We start from the raw sequence: 20036 nt of genomic DNA on the forward strand, positions 1-20036 counted from the left end.
TACGCTAGCATATGTCGAAAAATTTCAAGCATGTTAAAATTTGTCGACAAGCTTGGCGTACTGCGACGTATGCCAGCGTACTACGACGTATGCCAGCGTACGACGTATGCCAGCGTGCTCTTAACGTATACAAAACTTACCCATAACGTATTCGACATGTGCCAGTGTTTTAGACAAATTTTTCATTCGTCGGCATACGCTGGCTAAATCGTCAAGGTGTGACAGGGCCTTTACATGTGTGTCGGGAGGTGAGGCAGGCTGTCCAATGTTCATACAGTGGTGGTGTACCGAGAGGCGCCTTCTTCTTTTCCCTTCCCCCCTCTTAACTAACCCCCACCCAGCGCCCTGACAGTCAGTCAACAAGACGTGTCAGCAACCCATTGGGGGAGAGCTGCTGTAAAGTCGAACGATGGACCAATCACGTGTCCCCGGAGGCGGTCCGAAGAGCCCGCCCCGAAAGGCAAGAGGAACTGCTTTTGTGAGTCTGCGATCTGCGTTATGAGGAGTGGCTTGGCCGGCTGTTCCTCCTCGGCGATGGATCCAGCCTGCAGGTGATCCACAGGTTCATCCTGAGTCCAACCACGGAGCCTCTGACTGTCCTTACTCCCGGCATGGCTCGACGACATCTTTTCATCCCGTCGATCTGCCTGCGGAGCCCAACACCCAGATTTGGCCTGGTCTGGTATACAGGCCAGGCCTGGATTCACATACTGGACCTTGTGAGAAACCAGCTGGAACACACCGGATCTTTAGCTCTTGTGCCGTCGACCTTACAGGGGCTGGACGCTCCGAGGCTGGTGCGTGAGCGGTGCCTACAAAAGGACGTCGTCGCCGCCATCTTGCCACGCGGCATGCGCAAGTGGTGCCGATAGGAGTACGAGCGCCATCTTGCCACGCTGCATGCTCGAGCTGGGCGCTCGAATCCAACACCATCGGCTTGTCACCAGCCGCATTCGTGCCTTCGACACTTTCCTCTCGTCCATGAGGCACCACCAAGTACTCCGTGTCTTGTATGCCTGTTGGCCAGGCCTAATGTTTCTTTTGCTTGGGCTCCCTTCGAAACCCGTATCCGTAGCTCCCTAGTTAAGAGCGGGTTATAGATTAATTATCACATTGTCGTGAATGTTTTGCTTGTGTCGTGTTCCCCGTGGGTCCCCAATAAATCTGGCTGATTCATACGAAAGTTGCCGCCTTGAAGTTATTCGTGCCGCGCTGAGGAACAATCGCTCGATTTCTATTTAAAACGAAACGGGCTACGGACCGGCAGACTTCGCTCGGTCTCTGATCAAACCCAGTCTGTACCCGGGGTCTATATCCCCAAATGGTGAGGCCCAGGTGTACGTTGGTATCGCGATCTGAGGCGCGTTACCTGAGACCTGTGCCGAACTTGCCGGTGTTATAACGCCTGAGACGGCGGTGCTGTTAAGCGCTGCCGAATCTTCAACAATATCTTGTTTTTTGATAAGAACAGAAGTGTTGTCCATATTACTTTTTTGACTGACTGGATACATTTTCAGGAAGTTCACCTGCTCCTGCTTCTGGTTAGGGGAAGACAAGTTTTTCTTAACTCCATATCTAATCAAACTCATGAAGTCAATGGATATTGCCAGACTCATAAGTCATTTCAAACATCATGTTGCCTCTTCATCAAAGGTAACAAGACCTCAAGAAAAGTTTCCTTTGAAGTCAACAAGCAGTGCCAATTAAATGGGAAAGGTATCAGAAGAGAGGTATTGATGAGAAAGATATTGTTGCATGGACAGCTACCGTACCATGCCTTGAGGATGCAGAAATGTACTTGTCGATGTCAGAAGTAACCAAATTAATGGCAAGTTAACAACGTGTCACGCCACGAGTAATTATACTCGCAAGATGAACCAAGCATTTTAGAAAGCAATCAGTAACTTTAATCCATATCATTAAACCAATTTGGCTCCAGGGAATTTTGCATGGCAGCCAAGTGAAGGAACAAAGTGACACTTACGTCCGCCAGAATAGCCCATTACCCATGTGTGGAAGAACTGGAGTGAGTAAGTCAAATGAGGAAAGAATTGAAATACATAAAAAAAACAAATTTATTCACAGGACAGAAGTAAAGAAAGGGTTGAGTTCCAAATAAATAAATAAACCCCAAAGACAACACTTTTAGTCTAATCTCCTTCCCTTGGACTTTCGCGTAATATTTTGACTAAGTATTATCACTCTGGAGTACACAAACAATAAAGAGAAAAGGTTGGAGAAGATGATTGGGGTAAGGTGGATGGGTAAGGCCTTCCATTAGCTTGAGGCACTATGGGCTAGTTTTGGTCCAATATGCAGGAGGCCGTTTCCCTACACATGGCGGGCCCAAGGTGGGTTGCATGGGCTTGGTCACAGAAAGCGTAACCTGGGAGGTTTGGGATCCAGCCAATGTTGCTCCCTTTATGGAAGAGTGTGCAGTTGTCCTCTGGGTGTCCCATAGCTGTCCTCTGTATGTGGTGAAACCTGTGGGCTTGAACATCTCTGCACCTTGATCTGAGGGATCTAGCCAATGTTGCTCCCATTTGTGGAACAGTGTGCAGCTATCCTCCATACATGGCGAAACCCGCAGGCTAGAATGTCTCTGCACCAAGATCTGAGCTGTCTCTTGAACCAAGCTGAATAACATACTGAATATCCATTGAGCCACTTCGAGCTGCCAACCCTACATTACTCCACTTCCTCATTGGCTGGTGAGGTCTGAAAGGGACCAAGTTTGAATCCCATAGGCCACTTGTTCAAAACGGCATGTGCACACATCTATCTTCCACTACAAAACCATTGGTTCTGGCAAATTCCATCACCATTCAAAGTTCATTGGACACGGTGCAAACAAAGCATCCAATGGACAATTTATCAGAGAGGGTTTAAGAATTGAGAAGGATGAAGGGGAGGGGTGAAGGAAGACAAGTGTGGGGGGGAGGGATGTTTTCTACATGATTGACTCAATCAGTTCCTATTTACAGTGATAAAAAACATCTAACTAAAGACATCGATTTAAGGAAATAACTAATGACTAATGAATTCATCCCTGGCCTATCCGCCAGATGATTTTCATTCTAATATAATACCACACCAGAAAACTTACCATCATCATCCAATTCTGAAGTTGTCAAAGGCTTCAAATGATGACTGAAAAAACACAAAGGGAAGGATAACGATAGGCATGAACAAATTATTACTGAATTAGAGGAATGAATTTACTTATTGTATGAATTTACTTGGCCTTTTATTAAAGTTAGTATATTAATTATTACATGTAAGGGCAATCATTCGAAGAAAACTTTCACTGGCCACATTACAAATGTTTACATCAACATCGTTAATGGAAAACTACTCCCAGACCAATTTTTCTTCCTAAAGCTTGTTTTTCTACAAAGCAAGTGAATAAAAGTCAGAAATATGACACATCACCAGACAGCAACTTAGAAATAGGGCATACCAGATAGTTATCATGCTGATCAAAGTGTACATACAGAATATCAGCCCATAATTAACCCATTTCACATGAAAGGTTCATCATCAGCAAAATAAAGCCACTTGATATAACAACGAATACTAGTCTTGGCAAATGACAGCGTACTTGTGTACCAAATGGTTGACTTAGGGATGACAGTGTATTTCATACAAACCCACTACAGTGAGCCAGATGGACAGTTATACAGTTGACTCACACCGTGACATCAAGGGTAACGGAAATACAAATACCTTCACTGGCAAAAAGAAAGAGATTAATCGACATTCAGAAACAGCAAGAGGATGATGCAACACAAGCAAAGACGAATAATGAAATGAAATACAACAACAATAAAAGGAGAGAAAAATCAACAAATGCAAATGCATTGCCAACCTTTGTAATATAATTCGCAAAATTCGTGGATTTATCACTGACATGGAATAAATATTGCAAACAGGAGAAAGTTAAACCAACATTAATCATTAATCCAGTGAGAGATTTCCACAGGACATTACCATTGACCACCACCTAAAAGGATCAATGTCTGTGCAGTAGTCACAAATTTAAACTTGGTCACATTAACACCAGTCTTGGGCAGCACTGTTTCACTGTTGAGAAACACCTTTTTATTTGAAAAAACAAAACAAAAAAAACATCCATTCACTAGGCCAAAGGAAAAACCTGCATTTTAGACCAAAATCAAAGTATATGGTAAAGCTGGTTAAATTAGCAATCAACCAATCAATATGACATTTATTTCCTTCAGCAAAAGCCACATAATGTACAAAAGATTTAAATGGCTGAAGGAGGCTGAGTCCCACAAAGCGTACAGTATCTTGCAGTGGAAACACCTTTACACTTACAGTACAGGTGATATTCAAAATAACTATGAAACAACATAGAACTAGTACGGTACTCGGTAGAGCGCATTCCACCGCATGGCTAAACAGTTTATGTTTTGTATCCCACTGAACCTAATCGGCTTGTTCTTGTCACCTACTAACTCATCCACCAAGTTTTGTCATAATCCGTCCACAATTTTTTTTGAAATATCAAGTTATGTATCGTTTTCACCCCATCTCAATGGTGCAAAAATCACTCAAAAAATTATCGGATCTGGATCTTCACCGAAATCGAATCAATTGGTCCTTGTCACACACCCAACCTGCCTACCAAGTTTTGTCTGTATCTGTCCATAACCTTTTGAGATATCATGCTATATATTGTTTTGGCCCTATCGCTCCTTGGTGAAGAATTACTTAAAAAATTCTCGGATCTGGATCTCGATCTCGATCCAGATCTTAACCAAAATCAAATCAATTCATCCTTGTCACACACCCAACACATCCACTAAATGCTGTCCGAATCCGTCCACAACTTTTTAAGATATCTTGCCGACAAACAGACAGACAGACAGAAGGGTGAAAACATAACCTCCTTCCACCTTTGGAGGTAATTGAAAAATAGATATAAATAATCTTATATATTATTTCCGAGTTTGTGGTTTCGTGTCGCGCTATCTTCGACTTTGTTCTGCGCTCGAGTATCGTGATATTCGGCTTACATTATCTCAAAGACCATATGAGGTGCATGGTACAAAAAAAAGTAAATAAAATGGTTCTGAAACAGTGAAATCGTATTCCACTTACTGCATTAAAGTAAAATTACTACTGATACTCTGCATCAGTTCCTTTCTCAAACACACCCACCCCAACATGTCACGCAGAGCGAGGGTTATGCTAGTAAATACTAAATGGAGGTTTAATTTCCATACTCTGTGCAAGGGTAAGTAAAACAAGGAGCTGATACTCTAGGTCCCCCACCTTTTGAGTGGTATGAAGAATACATACATCTGTGTAATATATTGAACGATTTTGAAATATCGCTTACACAAGGTGAGTTACAAAGATGGATGCCATGGCAACAAAATTCAGCCAATCATAGCTAGCATCGAATCAGGTTGAGATAATGTCATTCGGAATATATATCTGCAATATGAAAGCTAAATGTTCAATGGTTTTTGGAATATCGCAAACACAAAAGTACATGGATCGGTTGGTCAGTCAGTTGGACAGAGCTCATATTAATGTCTCTCATCTTCGATTTTGGTGGAGGGTGGGGGACAAAAATAAATAATAAACCATCTTGCCAAAAGGTGACCACGTGTGACTTCTTTAAGGTCACACTGAGGTGAACAGAGCTGCTATCCACCAGGAGCGACTCCTTGAGGAATATCTACCTACGAGAGATTCCGATGAGAATCTTTCTACAGAGTAACCATGAAAAATATGCGTTTGCCTCATAACGTCACCAAATGACGTCATAATGTCTCAAGCTTGACATATCTAGAAAGCACTCATCGAGGTGTTCAATTTGAGGAACTCCAAGATATGGTTCCTAAAACTTGAAAATTTGACCTTGGGGTCAAATATGTTTGACCTCAGGTGCTAATCATGAAGGTCAAGGCCAATCGCCACCAAAAATTAATCAGCTGAGTGCCAGACCATGAACTATATTCCCATGAAGTTTGAAGACGATCAAATCAAAATTACTCAAAAAATAAGGGTTTCGTCGACTCCCCTGTTTTGCGACAAAGTGACCTTGACCTTTGACCTTGACCTTCAAAATTTTATGCGCTGAAAGGTACCTCTATCGGCCTCTGATATGCGAAGTTACAAAAATTTCCAATGATAACTGTGCTCTGCAGAGTGATTTATACGTGATTACAGACCAAAAAAAAAAAAATTAAAAAAAAAGAAAACATATGAAGGTCAAGGCCAATCGCCACCAAAAATTAATCAGCTGAGCGCCAGACCATGAACTATATTCCCATGAAGTTTGAAGACGATCCGATCAAAATTACTCAAAAAATAAGGGTTTTGTCGACTCCCCTGATTTGCGACAAAGTGACCTTGACCTTTGACCTTGACCTTCAAAATTTTGTGCACTGAAAGGGACCTCTATAGACCTCTGATATGCGAAGTTACAAAAATTTCCAATGATAACTGTGCTCTGCAGAATTGTTTTATACGTGATTACAGACAAAAAAAACAAAAAAACATACAAGCTGACTAACATATCTTGCAAAAACTTCGTTTTGGCAAGATAATAAACCAATGTCACCCGCAGGGTGACCCCGGGTGACCCGTATCTTGCCAAAAGGTGACCACGTGTGACTTCTTTAAGGTCACACTGAGGTGAACAGAGCTGCTCTCCACCATGAGCGACTCCTTGAGGAATATCTGCCTACAAGAGATTCCGATGAGAATCGTTCTACAGAGTAACCATGAAAAATATGCGTTTGCCTCATAACGTCACCAAATGATGTCATAATGTCTCAAGCTTGACATATCTAGAAAGCACTCATCGAGGTGTTCAATTTGAGGTACTAGACGATATGGTTCTTAAAACTTGAAAATTTGACCTTGGGGTCAAATATGTTTGACCTGAGGCGCTAACCATGAAGGTCAAGGCCAATCGCCACCAAAAATTAATCAGCTGAGCGCCAGACCATGAACTATATTCCCATGAAGTTTGAAGACTATCCGATCAAAATTACTCAAAAAATAAGGGTTTCGTCGACTCCCCTGATTTGCGACAAAGTGAGCTTGACCTTTGACCTTGACCTTCAAAATTTTATGCGCTGAAAGGGACCTCTATAGGCCTCTGATATGCGAAGTTACAAAAATTTCCAATGATAACTGTGCTCTGCAGAATTTTTTATACGTGATTACAGACAAAAAAAAAACAAAAAAAAAAAACATACAAGCTGACTAACATATCTAGCAAAAACTTCGTTTTGGCAAGATAACAAACAAACGGAGCAGACCAACATACTTGACAAAAATCGAAGATTTCGTCAAGTAACAAACGGAACAGACCAACATACTTGACAAAATCTTCGATTTTGTCAAGTAACAAACAAGCCGGAAGGCGGACATGGGTAGTCGCCTACCCAATAGAACCTGACGCGATGGGCCCGTTCGAAGGGGAATAACCTGATGATAAAGCACAAGAAAATGAATGATTCCACCTTCAAGGGTTAATGCTGCAGATTGTTTTTTTCGTTAAAATACCCCCACATTTAGAGGTTTTTCGGCCGTTGCTCGGCAACGGAGGGGTCCATAGCAACGGTTCTTTCTCACACATAACTAGGACATACCATGAACCTACCATACCAGTTTCATGCATATCTGACTCATAGTCTCTGAGATATAACGAACTTCGTTTTTTTATTGTTTTCGACCAGGGTTCATTCAAAGTCTATCTTCTCCGACAGTTTTCATAAGATCCGGCTGGAAATTTTTGACAATATGGCTGATTTTTAATCAGCTGATAGATTTTTAATCCGACTACCCCCTAAAAATGGGTATTTTTGGGGTGTGGCTCCGCCCACAATGGGCGTAGCACGCCCTCATCCAGGAAAACACAACTCGACATTGATATCGAACACATAACCAAGTTTCATCAAGATCAGATCAAAGTCCACGGAGTTATGCTCTGGACAGACAGACACACAGACAGACACACAGACAACGAATATAGTGGTCACTCTGACTGGCGCTCGTAAACCAAAAACTTCAACCATAATGAATCATCAATTCAAGTGGAATCTCCAATGAGCACTGAAATGGACATATCATCCAAGTGTGCAATAGCCACATGGTATTTCACAAATTAACATTTAAATATTTAACCAGTCATGGACAGTGCTGTTTCTGTTTTAATGGCTTCATTAGCAGGACAAAATGGTTAATATGAATCTTGTGGAAAAACCTAACTTAAAGCCAAAGGAGACCTGCACAGACATTTTCGACATTTAATCAATAAGAGTCCATCTGAGGCTTATCGGCTGCTGCATCAGGTGTGCTGACAGGCACGGATTTCTGCTGGATGTAGGGGCTGTGCTGGAACGCCTGTCCACGAGAGACAATGTGTGCCTCTGACTTTTAGAGGCAACCTGCTTTGTCAAATTCAACAAGTTTTGGAATTTGCCAAATAAATTAACCCTAAAAATGTGAACGTTTTCACTGAACAACACAATTTGTTTACAACAGAAAATTGTTTTTGCAAGTGTGAATACATAATATATTGTTTAGAGTTCATTATTATGAAAAAAATATAATGGGACTTGATAATCCAATGATGCATGTGGAAGTATTATGATGTACGTACATCCAATGATGTAGGCCACTCTGCCTATTTTCACCTAACATCCCTAATGTAAGAAGAAATTTCAAAAGCGCACACGCGTGCGTACACACACATGCACACACAGATAGTTTGAGACCTAGTAGGTCTCTGTTCCATATCCTGAAACCCACCCACGTGTGAAGAGAGCAGCTAACAATAACAACTTTCATGCTTACACACATACACACATACATACATATACATGCACACACATAACTTCTGAAACACGCATATGGACATGACAATCATTTACACACACACACACACACACACACACACACACACACACACACACACACACACACACACACACACACACACACACACACACACACACACACACACACACACACACACACACGTCTTAAAGTATCCACCTCCATCGACACACTTGAGGAAAGAAGGAGGTGGCAGCCTGAAGGAACTCAATCAAGTACACAGACCGACGACTGTAGGATTAGCAGAGTAAGTGAAAAGTTCAACAAATTACCAAATACAATTTGTATACCTGCATGAAGACAACAAACTAGAAAAGGTATCTCTCACTCGCCTTGCAAAAACCTTCCAAAAACAGGTACGAATAGAATGTCACACACTAAACTGAAACACCAACAAATACAGCCCTGATGATTGCAAAAAAGACAAAATATCAACAAATATACAGGGTGGGGCAGAGAAACGGGAGATTATATAAACCGATCTCCACTATGCCAACATGATCGCAACTTTTTTGACTGATCAACTAGAACGGGCACTCAGTAGAGCGCATACCTTCGCCAACGCTACATTTTGCCCCCCCCCCCCAGAAACCGTTGATTGTGAGGGTATTTAATCCCATAACACATCTGCCATCAGATGCCAACAGCTTGGCTTAAAAACATTAAATTTCCTGCTGTTTGACACTGATTCGCGTACATTGTACAATTTCTGTATGAACTCCTGACCTTTTTGGGTTTTGGTGTCAAGTCAATCTGATGACAACTGGTCACATTATAAGAAATCAAATATTACACATCACAGGATAGGGAATTGAATTCTAAACATTTTGAATCTACTTACATGCAAATTGTATAAGAATTGACCGCGTTATGATAATAAAGGTCGTTGACCCCCCTGACCTTTGACCCAAACCGCTAACAAAGGTAATGACGTCATTGTGTCATATTGTATATCACAAGATTGGGCATTGAATTCACAACATTTTGGCATTGGTTGCATGCAAATTGGATAAACATCGACCGCACTATGGCAAAATGACGATTTTGACCTTTTCATGACCTCGACCTTGACCTTTGTACTCTTAATTTTGTAATTGGTATTAGAGTGTGGGGAACAGAACAGTCAACATTTTGGTGTTGGTTTCATGCAAATCGGATAAGAATTGACCGTGTTATGACTAAAACTGCACATTTTGCAATGTCGTGACCCCGCCTGACCTTTGACTCCCAACCGCTAATAAGGGTTATTACGTCATTGTGTCATGTCACATATCACAAGATGGGGCATTGAATTCTGAACATTTTGGCATTAGTTGCATGCAAATTGGATACAAATTGACCGCGCTATGGTAAAAAGATGATTTTGACCTTTTCATGACCTTGACCTTTGACCCGATCGCTCCCAAAATCTAATCAAATGGTCCTTGGATAATAACCAATCATCCCACCAAATTTGCTGCGATTCAGTTCAATACTTTTGGAGTTATGCGAATAACAAACAAACAAACACACATATTCACAAATAAATAAAGAAATACACAGCGATCAAAACATAACCTTCGCAACAAAGTTTGCGAAGGTAACTAGCAACTCAGTTTCCTCAAGTTAATGAGGCCAGTTATTTTCAACAAGATGACACATCGTCTCATTCCGCCAGAGTGTCAATGGCCGCCGTACGACTACTTTTTTATAACCACATCATCTGCAGGAATAGTGACATAACTTGACCTCCAAGATCCCCAGACCTGTCAGCATGTGACTTTTTTATGGGGGCACTTAAAAAGCAAAGTGTACACCCATCGCACGCACAATATTGAAGAGCTGAAAGAAAGATTGTTAAAAAATTGCCGGAATTTATTTGGAGATGCTATGCCGCGTCATGGGAAACATGCATGGAAGATTAGAGAAATGCCTGTGCAGAAACGGAGGTCACTTCGAGGATGTGATCTTCAAGAAATCAATGGCATGCTATGTACTTGAAGATGGCATATTTGTAATTTAGAAAATACAAAATGTTTATTTAATTACCGAGTTTTAAAAATCGCCCATTTCTCTGCCCCCACCCTGTATATATAGTGACAACTGCGAGAAATATAACTATGAAGTGCCCCTGATGGTGCGTCTTCAATGTTCTGATTATAAAAAAAAAAGGTTGGATAGATTGGGGATAGAAATAGGATCACTGGAATGGTGAAGAAGAGGTGAGCTCAATTGGGATGGAGAACAAATCATTATAAATGCCCAACACCAAGGACACTACACCATCGGCTTTAAAAAGATGGTGGGACTGAATCAATCAGAGAGGTGTAGGTTCTGCAAGGTATATAGCAACAGAAAGCACAGTCACCTCTTATCAGGATGTCAAAAAAAACTCATGTCGTCAGAACAGCTGCACATACAAATGCACAACAAGATATGTAGAGTAATCCACTGGCACATCTGCAGAAATTTAAATATTATAGTTCCAGAGAAGTCATGGAAACATGAACCAAAAGCTCAACAATCATTGAAAACAAAGATATAATGCTCACGTACGACCTGATGATCCCATCCAGCGTGAACACAGAAAACAAAGCACGACGACACGACATATTACTCAGATACAAAAAGGAAAATAAAGCATTGTCAATTTAGGTTTCAGTACCCATTGATTTTGGTCTAAATAAAGCAGAAATCAATAAAATTACAAAATAAAAAGATCTCAAGAATGAAGTGAAAAGATCTTGGAAGCTGAAGAGTTCCAAAATTGGACCAGGATAACACTGAACAACAACAAATTTGTGACTGAGGTAAAAGTGTGTGTTTTAGTCTAATTTGAGTCTGCCGATTTTGAATCTGAAATCAGAATTAACCCAACACATAAGGATTTTTAGTTACAGAAAAAATTGGAAATCCAATGTCACGTATTTTGAGTGCTCTTTTTAATACTGTGTATACTTCAATATTATAATAATGTTATATTTTAATCTTATATAATAATGTGTGTGTGTGTGTGTGTGTGTGTGTGTGTGTGTGTGTGTGTGTGTGTGTGTGTGTGTGTGTGTGTGTGTGTGTGTGTGTGTGTGTGTGTGTGTGTGTGTGTGTGTGTAAAAAAATTCCCACTGATTGGTTGGACAGCTGCCCTGACTCCACCCACAAATGTAACATTGATGCATATTTAAGATGCTTCACGAATATAATTAATTTACAATCATTTATTAACACAAATTTATTAACACAATTACGCTACTCATAATCACTCATTAAAGAATGTAAACATAGGGGCAATACCACTGGGCGCTCACCTGGTAGAGGCTGGATAAGATAACCAGGGAAGCACTGGTAGGCATGGGTGACCCACAAAATATGTAACGGGGAAGAAAGTAATTCGGTAGGAATTTTATTTTTCATGCCATGAACAAACTTTGTTTTTGACCCCTTTAGACCTCAAATTTTTTTAATGGCATAAACAAACTTTGGTACATCATGGGTGATGAAGGCTGTGGTAAAATTTTATCGAAATTGTGTGTGTAGCTTCGGAGAAGAAAGAAAATACATATTTTGAGGGGCAAACCCCACGTAGAATCCCTGAGGCCCCAATTTTTTTAATGTGATGAACAAGCTTTAGTACATCATGGGTGATGAAGGTGGTGGTCAAGTTTCTTTTGAATTGTGTGTGTAGTTTTTGAGAAGAAAGCAAATTTATCTTGGGGGGGGGGGAGCAAATCCCATGTACACTCCCTCCGTGGACCCCATCAGACCATCACATTTTTTTAAATGCCATAATCAAAATTTGATTCAGTGATGGTGATGAACGTTGTGGTAAAGTTTCATCGAAATCCTGTGTAGTTTTAGAGAAGAAGTTGAAAGCATTTTTGGACGGACAGTCAGACGGACGGACTGACGACGTATCATCCCATAAACTCCCTGGAACTAAGTTCCAGGTGAGCTAAAAATCAACATCCTTGTGAACAGGGCTCAGAGGATTTGCTCACCTTGTAATCTTCCTGCTGAAATGGAGAATTATGAATATATTTGGTGAGAATGGTTACCTGGAGTATATAATTAAGAAATATGTGCACAAATTTCTAAATATGACAAAGGATCACAAGGTTGGTGCTGAGAAATGAAATGTCTAGTCGATGTCAGGATGCCGTGGAAAGGACGATCATCAAGGTTTGAAGAACAAATCAAACATACGATATCAAACACATACCTCGCTGTACAACCACAAGTTATCTTTACCTCTCACCATTTGCTTATGTCAGTTAACAAGGATGTTCTGCCCACCTAACAATTCAGCAATGTTATCTATGAGTTTAAGTGCTGATGTGAAGCTCAGTACATGGGCCGTACAACCCAGAGTTTGGCTGATCATATCAAACAGCATTTCCCTCTGGCGATTCGAGAAAATAACTTGAAGGTAAGGACACAAGTGCCAGCAGGTAGGAACGTTCAAGGACTGTCGGCCGTTTCTTGTTCTTCTGCCATTGCACGGCACATAGTTTCCAAACACATCTGTGCAGACCAGTACAATGCAGATATGTTCAATATATTGAGCCCAGGTCAGAGTGTTTTACATCTTCGTTTGTTGGAAGCAACCTTCATCCTTTCCATGAACCCTATGTTATGTCGTCAAAAGGAATTTGTACATTCTCTCATTCTCTTTCAACATAGAAACATCAGAGCTGTTGCTCTGACGCTGTCCAAGATCCATGCAAATGGTGAGTCATCAGCTTTGGGGAAATCACATCCCCCCTCCCTCCAAGGCATTGGAGTGAATGGTGGGTCATCACTCTTTACTCCGTGACAGCTAATCAGAGCCAGAGATACTGATGACTGTGAGCGAACCAATGGGGGCTCAGATTACCATTGACATCATAACTGAGGAACCAATCAGTGTCGATCTTACATAAACAATGTCGATGTCTCCCAAACAATGTCGACAATCAGTGTCGATGTCTCCCAACTAAACACTCTATTTCTTGTCTTAAATCCCCCAAAAAACAAAAAAAAAACAAAAAACTACCTTTCTCCTTGCACACTCATGAGTCTCAACCCTTATTCTTCTTCTTCTTCCTCCTGCCGGCACACCATCTTTATTCTACTGAGCTGACCCTCTCTCCCCATTACCTTCACGATTTCTTCCTACAACCTTCCATTCCCGAATCTTACCTGTTCTTCAAAAATACATCAAAAAATAATAACCTTCCTTGTATCCTTTCGATCTCTACACCTCCTGTAACCACGTGTCTCTCTCTACTCTTCCTGGTCCTTTTCATTGACCCAGCAGCTTCATACTGCGTTTACCGTTCCAAATTCACCACACACTTCCACGATTTTACTTCAACCTTCCCTTTTCCAAATGTTACGCAATCCTTATTTAAAATAAATAATTTCACTTTTGACTAAACACCTCCCATAGCTAAGTGCTTCTCCTGTAACCACGTGATTTATTTACACCCCCTGTGTTTACCGATCCAATTTCACCATTCACCTGACGATTTTTTCTGCAACACTTCCATGACATAATCTGATGAAAACTCTCTCAAACAATAACAATAATAATAATAATAATAATAATAATAATAAAAACGATCTCTTATAATGCTTCATCTTCCTCTTTCACATGTGTGGTACTCTTTACTACATCATAATGCACTACTCTTCTACTATTTAAACAGACTGCTCTCAATTCGACCTCTCCTTCATACCTTGCCGAAAAAATCCAACTGTTACAGCGTTTCTTCTCTCCATTCTCTGAATTCGCCTTTATTGCATTCATCAAGAAATGTGTTTAATCGCACCTCTGACCTAAAACTTTTTAAAACCCCAGTTTGCAATGAATGTTTGCTTTCCATCAACCATTCTTTTTTTCCAATTTCAGTGCAAACTCACCACTCTCACCCCTCTCTCTCAAAGCAACTATCACACTCTTCTTCCTCCAAGCCTCCGTCTCATCTCTCTCAAAAACTCCTCCCTCACCTTTCTCCCTCAACCCTCCCCACTCACCCTTCTCCCACCATTCACCATCCTCACTCACTTTTCTCAAAGTTTCCCCCCCCTCTCATCCACAAAGTTGCCTCCTTTCACTGCCCTCTCACCACCTCCATCTCTCCACTCCACCTCCTCAAATCCTCAACTGCCTTCTGCCACCTCTCTTGTCCACCCACTCCCCCAGCACCACAGAGCCTTTTCTCATCCTCATCCGCACCCCTCCCCTAGCTATTCTGCAACCCTCCACACTCTTTCAACAACCCTCCTCCCCCCCTTGTCCTACCCTCCCCCTTCCTTCCCACCCCCTGCACCCAAAACCTCCTCCCCTCCCTCTTCATTAACAGTGTGGACCTCAAATATCCAGAGCCTTCACTCAAACCTTTCAGATCGTTCCATACTGGCTGCCACTGACAAACCAGACATAATCTGCCTAACAGAAACTTTCCTCCCCCAAGACGTGTCTGACTCCCTAATATCTCTCCCTGGTTACTCCCTCATCCGGTATGACAGACCTGAACCCCGTCCTGGTGGAGGAGTTGCTCTCTTCATCAAAGACTATTCCACACTCTCCATGCACTGCCCTCACTCCCCCATACCCCCAGGAATACCTCTGGCTACGGCTTCCCCTCCACTCCCACCTCATGTTTATATGTGTACTGTGCCGTCCACCAAACAGTCATAATTCCATCTACACCTCACTATCTGAAAACATGGACCAACTTCCATCTTCTCATCCAAACTCTCTCTTCCTCATATGTGGTGACTTCAATTGTCATCATGCCTGTTGGCTAGGTGTGAGTACCTCTCTCACCTGTCATGGCACTTCAGCAAAAGCTTTCTGCGACTCATTGGGAATGACTCAATCAGTCAACTTCCCAACCCAGATCTCAACCAATGGTATTCCATCTCTTCTGGATCTGATTTTGACAAATTTCCCTGACAATATCTGCTGCTCTTCCTCCGCTCCAATCGGTTCTTCTGACCACGTCCTTGTTAAACTGGACATCTCTCTGGCCATTATCAGAAAACCACCTCACCACTGTCGAGTCTGGTATTTCACTCAAGCCAACTGGCAGGGTCTCCAAGCAGCCATCAAACTTATAGACTGGTCTTCTGTCGCTCCTTTCTCCAACATCAATTCATCCTGGGAATTATTTCAAAGAAACTTGCTCTCCCTCATGCACAGATTTATCCCCTCTCATCTACAGTTGTCCTACTACCCTTCCTCCCGCCCTTGGTTCACTGAAGCTTGTGGCGAGGCAGTTGTCCTGAAACAATTTGCCTTTGCCTCATGGAAAACAAACCCAACTGAGGGTAATCTCAGTTCCTTCCATAAAGCTCGGAACAAGTGTGTATCTACCCTCAGGAGAGCTAGAAAACAACATCTTTCAAAGCTCAAGTCCGAACTTTCAAACCTCTCTCCCTCCTCAAAATCCTGGTGGCGTCTAATCAAATCTGTTGCTGGTGTATGTTCCCCCTCCATCCCCTCCCTTACCTAAAATGGCCGCACTGCTGATACCGCACGTGAAAAGGCTGAATGCCTAAACTCGATGTTTGCAGTTAAATCTTGTGTCCAAAACCCATCGCTTTCTCTACCCACCTTACCCAGTCGCACCCAACTGTCCCTGGACTCTGTGTCCTTTTCTCCTGACAAGGTGGAGTACTTGCTGTCAAACCTCAACTCAGATTCTGCAACGGGTCCAGATGGCATTAGCCCACGTGTCCTAAAAACCTCCTCTTCTGCTCTTGCTCACCCTCTTTCTGTTCTATTCACCCTCTCATTTGCCCAACGTCATCTGCCATCTGCTAAGAAATCAAACATTACTGCCCTGCATAAAAAAGGTGTAAAAACAGATCCCTGCAACGAAAGACCAATCAGCCTTCTGCCAATCATCAGCAAGGTTATGGAATCCATCATCGCTTCAGACATCAAATCCTTCCTCTTCTCCAATGGCTTGACTTCCGATCTTCAATTTGGTTTCAGACCACATCACTCTACCCTGGATATTCTGCTTCTGCTCTCCCAACAATGGATGGAGGTCCTCAATGCCGGACATGAAATCTGAGCCATATCCCTAGACATATCGCATGCTTTTGACACGGTCTGGCACCCTGCCCTGCTCACCAAACTCTCTTCCCATGGTATCCAAGGCCATCTCCACTCATGGCTCGCAGACTACCTCTCCTGTCGTAGTCAACGTGTGGCCATAAATGGAGTTCTTTCATCCCCTCTTCCTGTCCAGGCTGGAGTTCCTCAAGGTAGCGTTTTGGGCCCTGTTCTTTTTCTAGTTTTCATCAATGATCTCTCCAATTCTCTGGAAAATCCTCTTTATCTCTTTGCTGAAGACTCCACCCTCTGCCGTACCATCTGTCATCCCTCAGACCGACATGCACCAGCTTCTTCGTTCACTGCAGATCTGGGTAAAATCACAAAATATCACAAAATCCAACAGGTGGAACATGTCTTTCAATCCGGACAAATCTCACATTCTCACTATGTCTCTCCGAAAGGACCGTTTAGAAACCCACCCCCCCCCCCACACAATCCACTTTCTCAACAATCCTCTGGAAGAAGTCCATTCTTTCAAGTTTCTGAGTCTCACTATCTGCTATGACCTTTGCTGGGAAAGCCACATTTCAAACCTCGCCTCCAAAGCCAGTCGCCGACTCGGAATCCTCCATCGTGCAAAGTCCTTCCTCAGCTCACCTGAGCTCCTGACCACTTACAAAGCCTTCGTCCACAGCCTGATGGAGTACTGCTCTCCCCTCTGGGCTGGTGCTCCTGCCTCCCACCTTTCTTGGCTTCACGCTGTGGAAACCAAGACTTTTCGGAACATTGGTATCTCCCGCGATGAGGCTGAACCTTTGGGCCTCTCACTCTCTCACCACAGGCTGGTCGGTGGTCTTTCTGTCTTCTACCATCTCCTCTCCAGCCTCACCCCCCTGATCTCTCTGCGATTTGGCCCCACCACATTTCCGCAGGGCGCTCAAGGTCCGTCAAAAACTCCCTTTTTTTTGTATACCTTGTCGAGGCTCATATGAGAACTTACACACAACGCACATCAAGGGGGGCATGAGACAAGAGGGGAGGGAGTGGGAAGGACAAAAGAGTGGGGAACAGAGACATTAGGAGATCTGTGGAAGGGAGATGTATGGGACGGGGAACATGGGGAATAGAAGATGGACATTACAGGGACTTTCAGGAAGGAAAGCAGGGAATTTGAAGGAGGTGGGTAGGCTTGGGTGGATTATCGGGGGAAGAAAAGATCGAGGATTTGGATGGGGGATGATAAGAGGTGGTGGTGAACAGCTGTTTTGAAGGCCTGGAGGGAAGAATGGGAATGAATAGAGTGAGGGAGTTTATTCCAAAGGCGGGAAAAAAAGAGGAATGAAAGAGTGAAGGTGAGCAGTGATTCGTGATTTTGGTAGTTTTACCAGAAGGGGGTTGTTGGTGGACCTTGAGCGCCCTGCGGAAATGTGGTGGGGACAAATCGCAGAGAGAGCAGGGAGGGCGAGGCTGGAGAGGAGATGGTAGAAGACAGAAAGACCACCGACCAACCTGCGGTGATTGAGTGAGAGGCCCAAAGACTCAGCCTCATTGCGGGAGATGCCAATGATCTGAAATGCCTTGGTTTCTACAGCGTGAAGCCGAGCAAGTTGGGAGGCAGGAGCACCAGGCCAGAGGGGAGAGCAGTACTCCATCAGGCTGCGGACATCAGGCTGTGGACCTTCTGGTAAAACTACCAAAATCACGAATCACTGCTCACCTCCACTCTTTCCTTCCTCTTTTTCCCAGCTTTTGGAATAAACTCCCTCACTATTAAATCCCATTCTTCCCTCCAGGCGTTCAAAACAGCTGTTCACCACCACCTCTTATTATCCCCCATCCAAATCCTCGATCTTTTCTACCCCCGATAATTCCCCCAAGCCCACCTCCTTCAAATTCCCTGCTTTCCTTCCTGAAAGTCCCTGTAATGTCCATCTTGTATTCCCCATGTTCCCCACCCCATCCCTTTCTCTTCCACAGATCTCCTAATGTCTCTGTTCCCCACTGTTTTGTCCTTCCCACTCCCACCCCTCTTGTCTCATGCCCCCCTTGCTGTGCATTATGTGTTAGCTCTCATACGAGCCTCAACAAGGTATACCCCCCCCCCCAAAAAAAAACAAGCTTATATATGCACGCTCTCTCACTTCCTGGTTCTCTTGCTGTGATTCAACCTTGAGAAGTACAGCACGATAAGCTTTCGTTAATATGTTGTGTTTGTTTTCTTGTATTTTAAAATAATAATAAGAAAACAATGAAAACAAAATTTACACTCTTTTATTTGCCAGGTCTCCTGAATCCCAGGACTGGAAAGGTGTAAAGTTGTTGACGCCTGCATCTAAGGGTTAAATAAACTTTTTATATACAACCCGGGCACATGAAAAATACAATTAGACTGCAGTTCGATCCCTAACTTCAGTTTCCCACACAAGGAACCCTACCCTTCCTCTTCGACTCCCCCTCGCTCCACTCCCCTCACTCCTCTCCCCTCCCGACATCGTGTCCGACCAGGTACATTCAAAATCGCTGTTATAACTAATTCCCCAGCAGGGAACCCTATACCATCGCTCTTCTAGTCCCCCCTCCCTCCTCTGATCCTATGGATAAACGCATGGAAAAATGCACAAACATGGAAAAACGTATACAAATGAAAGAATTGTCGATGCACAGATTGTATTTTCTAGTCATCATTAGACCAAGGTTGTTTTGCACACCCAACACATACATCATGTGGTGGTATCAATTTGAAAAAAAAACACTCACTTGGTCAAGGTTTGGAGAAGGTAACAATATTGTTGCATAATTCCATTGGTGAACTTTGTTACAATTGCCTATATAAGACTTAGTAAACCCCATAGATGGCAAATTATCAGGATGGACTGCTGAGATGTCCTTCATTGAAATTGGACATCAACTTGACTTCCATCAGACTGTTATCAGCAGATTGGTCCACAAACATCAACAAACCAATGATGATAAAGTAAAGACAGGCCACAATCTGAATGAATCTGGGAGATCTCCAACAAAGAGAATGTAGCTCTCATCAGGCTTGTGAGACATATTTGTTTTGGCACAAGAACAGAGTTACAACATGAATGGAATCTCCCTCAGAGGTTATTCACAAAAACTG

At 42.7% G+C, this 20036-nt stretch overlaps 1 protein-coding gene across 5 annotated transcripts in view; it reads right to left on the bottom strand.

The window, feature by feature from the left end:
* The window catches only part of IFT43 (intraflagellar transport 43), a 145225-nt gene that overhangs the window by 77048 nt on the left and 48141 nt on the right, over window positions 1-20036 (bottom strand). For all 5 annotated transcript variants that reach the window (XM_085870149.1, XM_085870151.1, XM_085870150.1 and 2 more), the window contains exon 4: window positions 3107-3150. In XM_085870149.1, coding sequence (XP_085726275.1) covers window positions 3107-3150 — 44 coding nt within the window. The remainder of the gene's footprint in view (window positions 1-3106; window positions 3151-20036) is intronic.

The sequence above is a fragment of the Eptatretus burgeri genome, chromosome 2, assembly GCF_056783735.1.
Source record: "Eptatretus burgeri isolate ZD-2024b chromosome 2, Ebu_testis_v1, whole genome shotgun sequence".
In the NCBI taxonomy this organism is placed as follows: domain Eukaryota; kingdom Metazoa; phylum Chordata; class Myxini; order Myxiniformes; family Myxinidae; genus Eptatretus; species Eptatretus burgeri.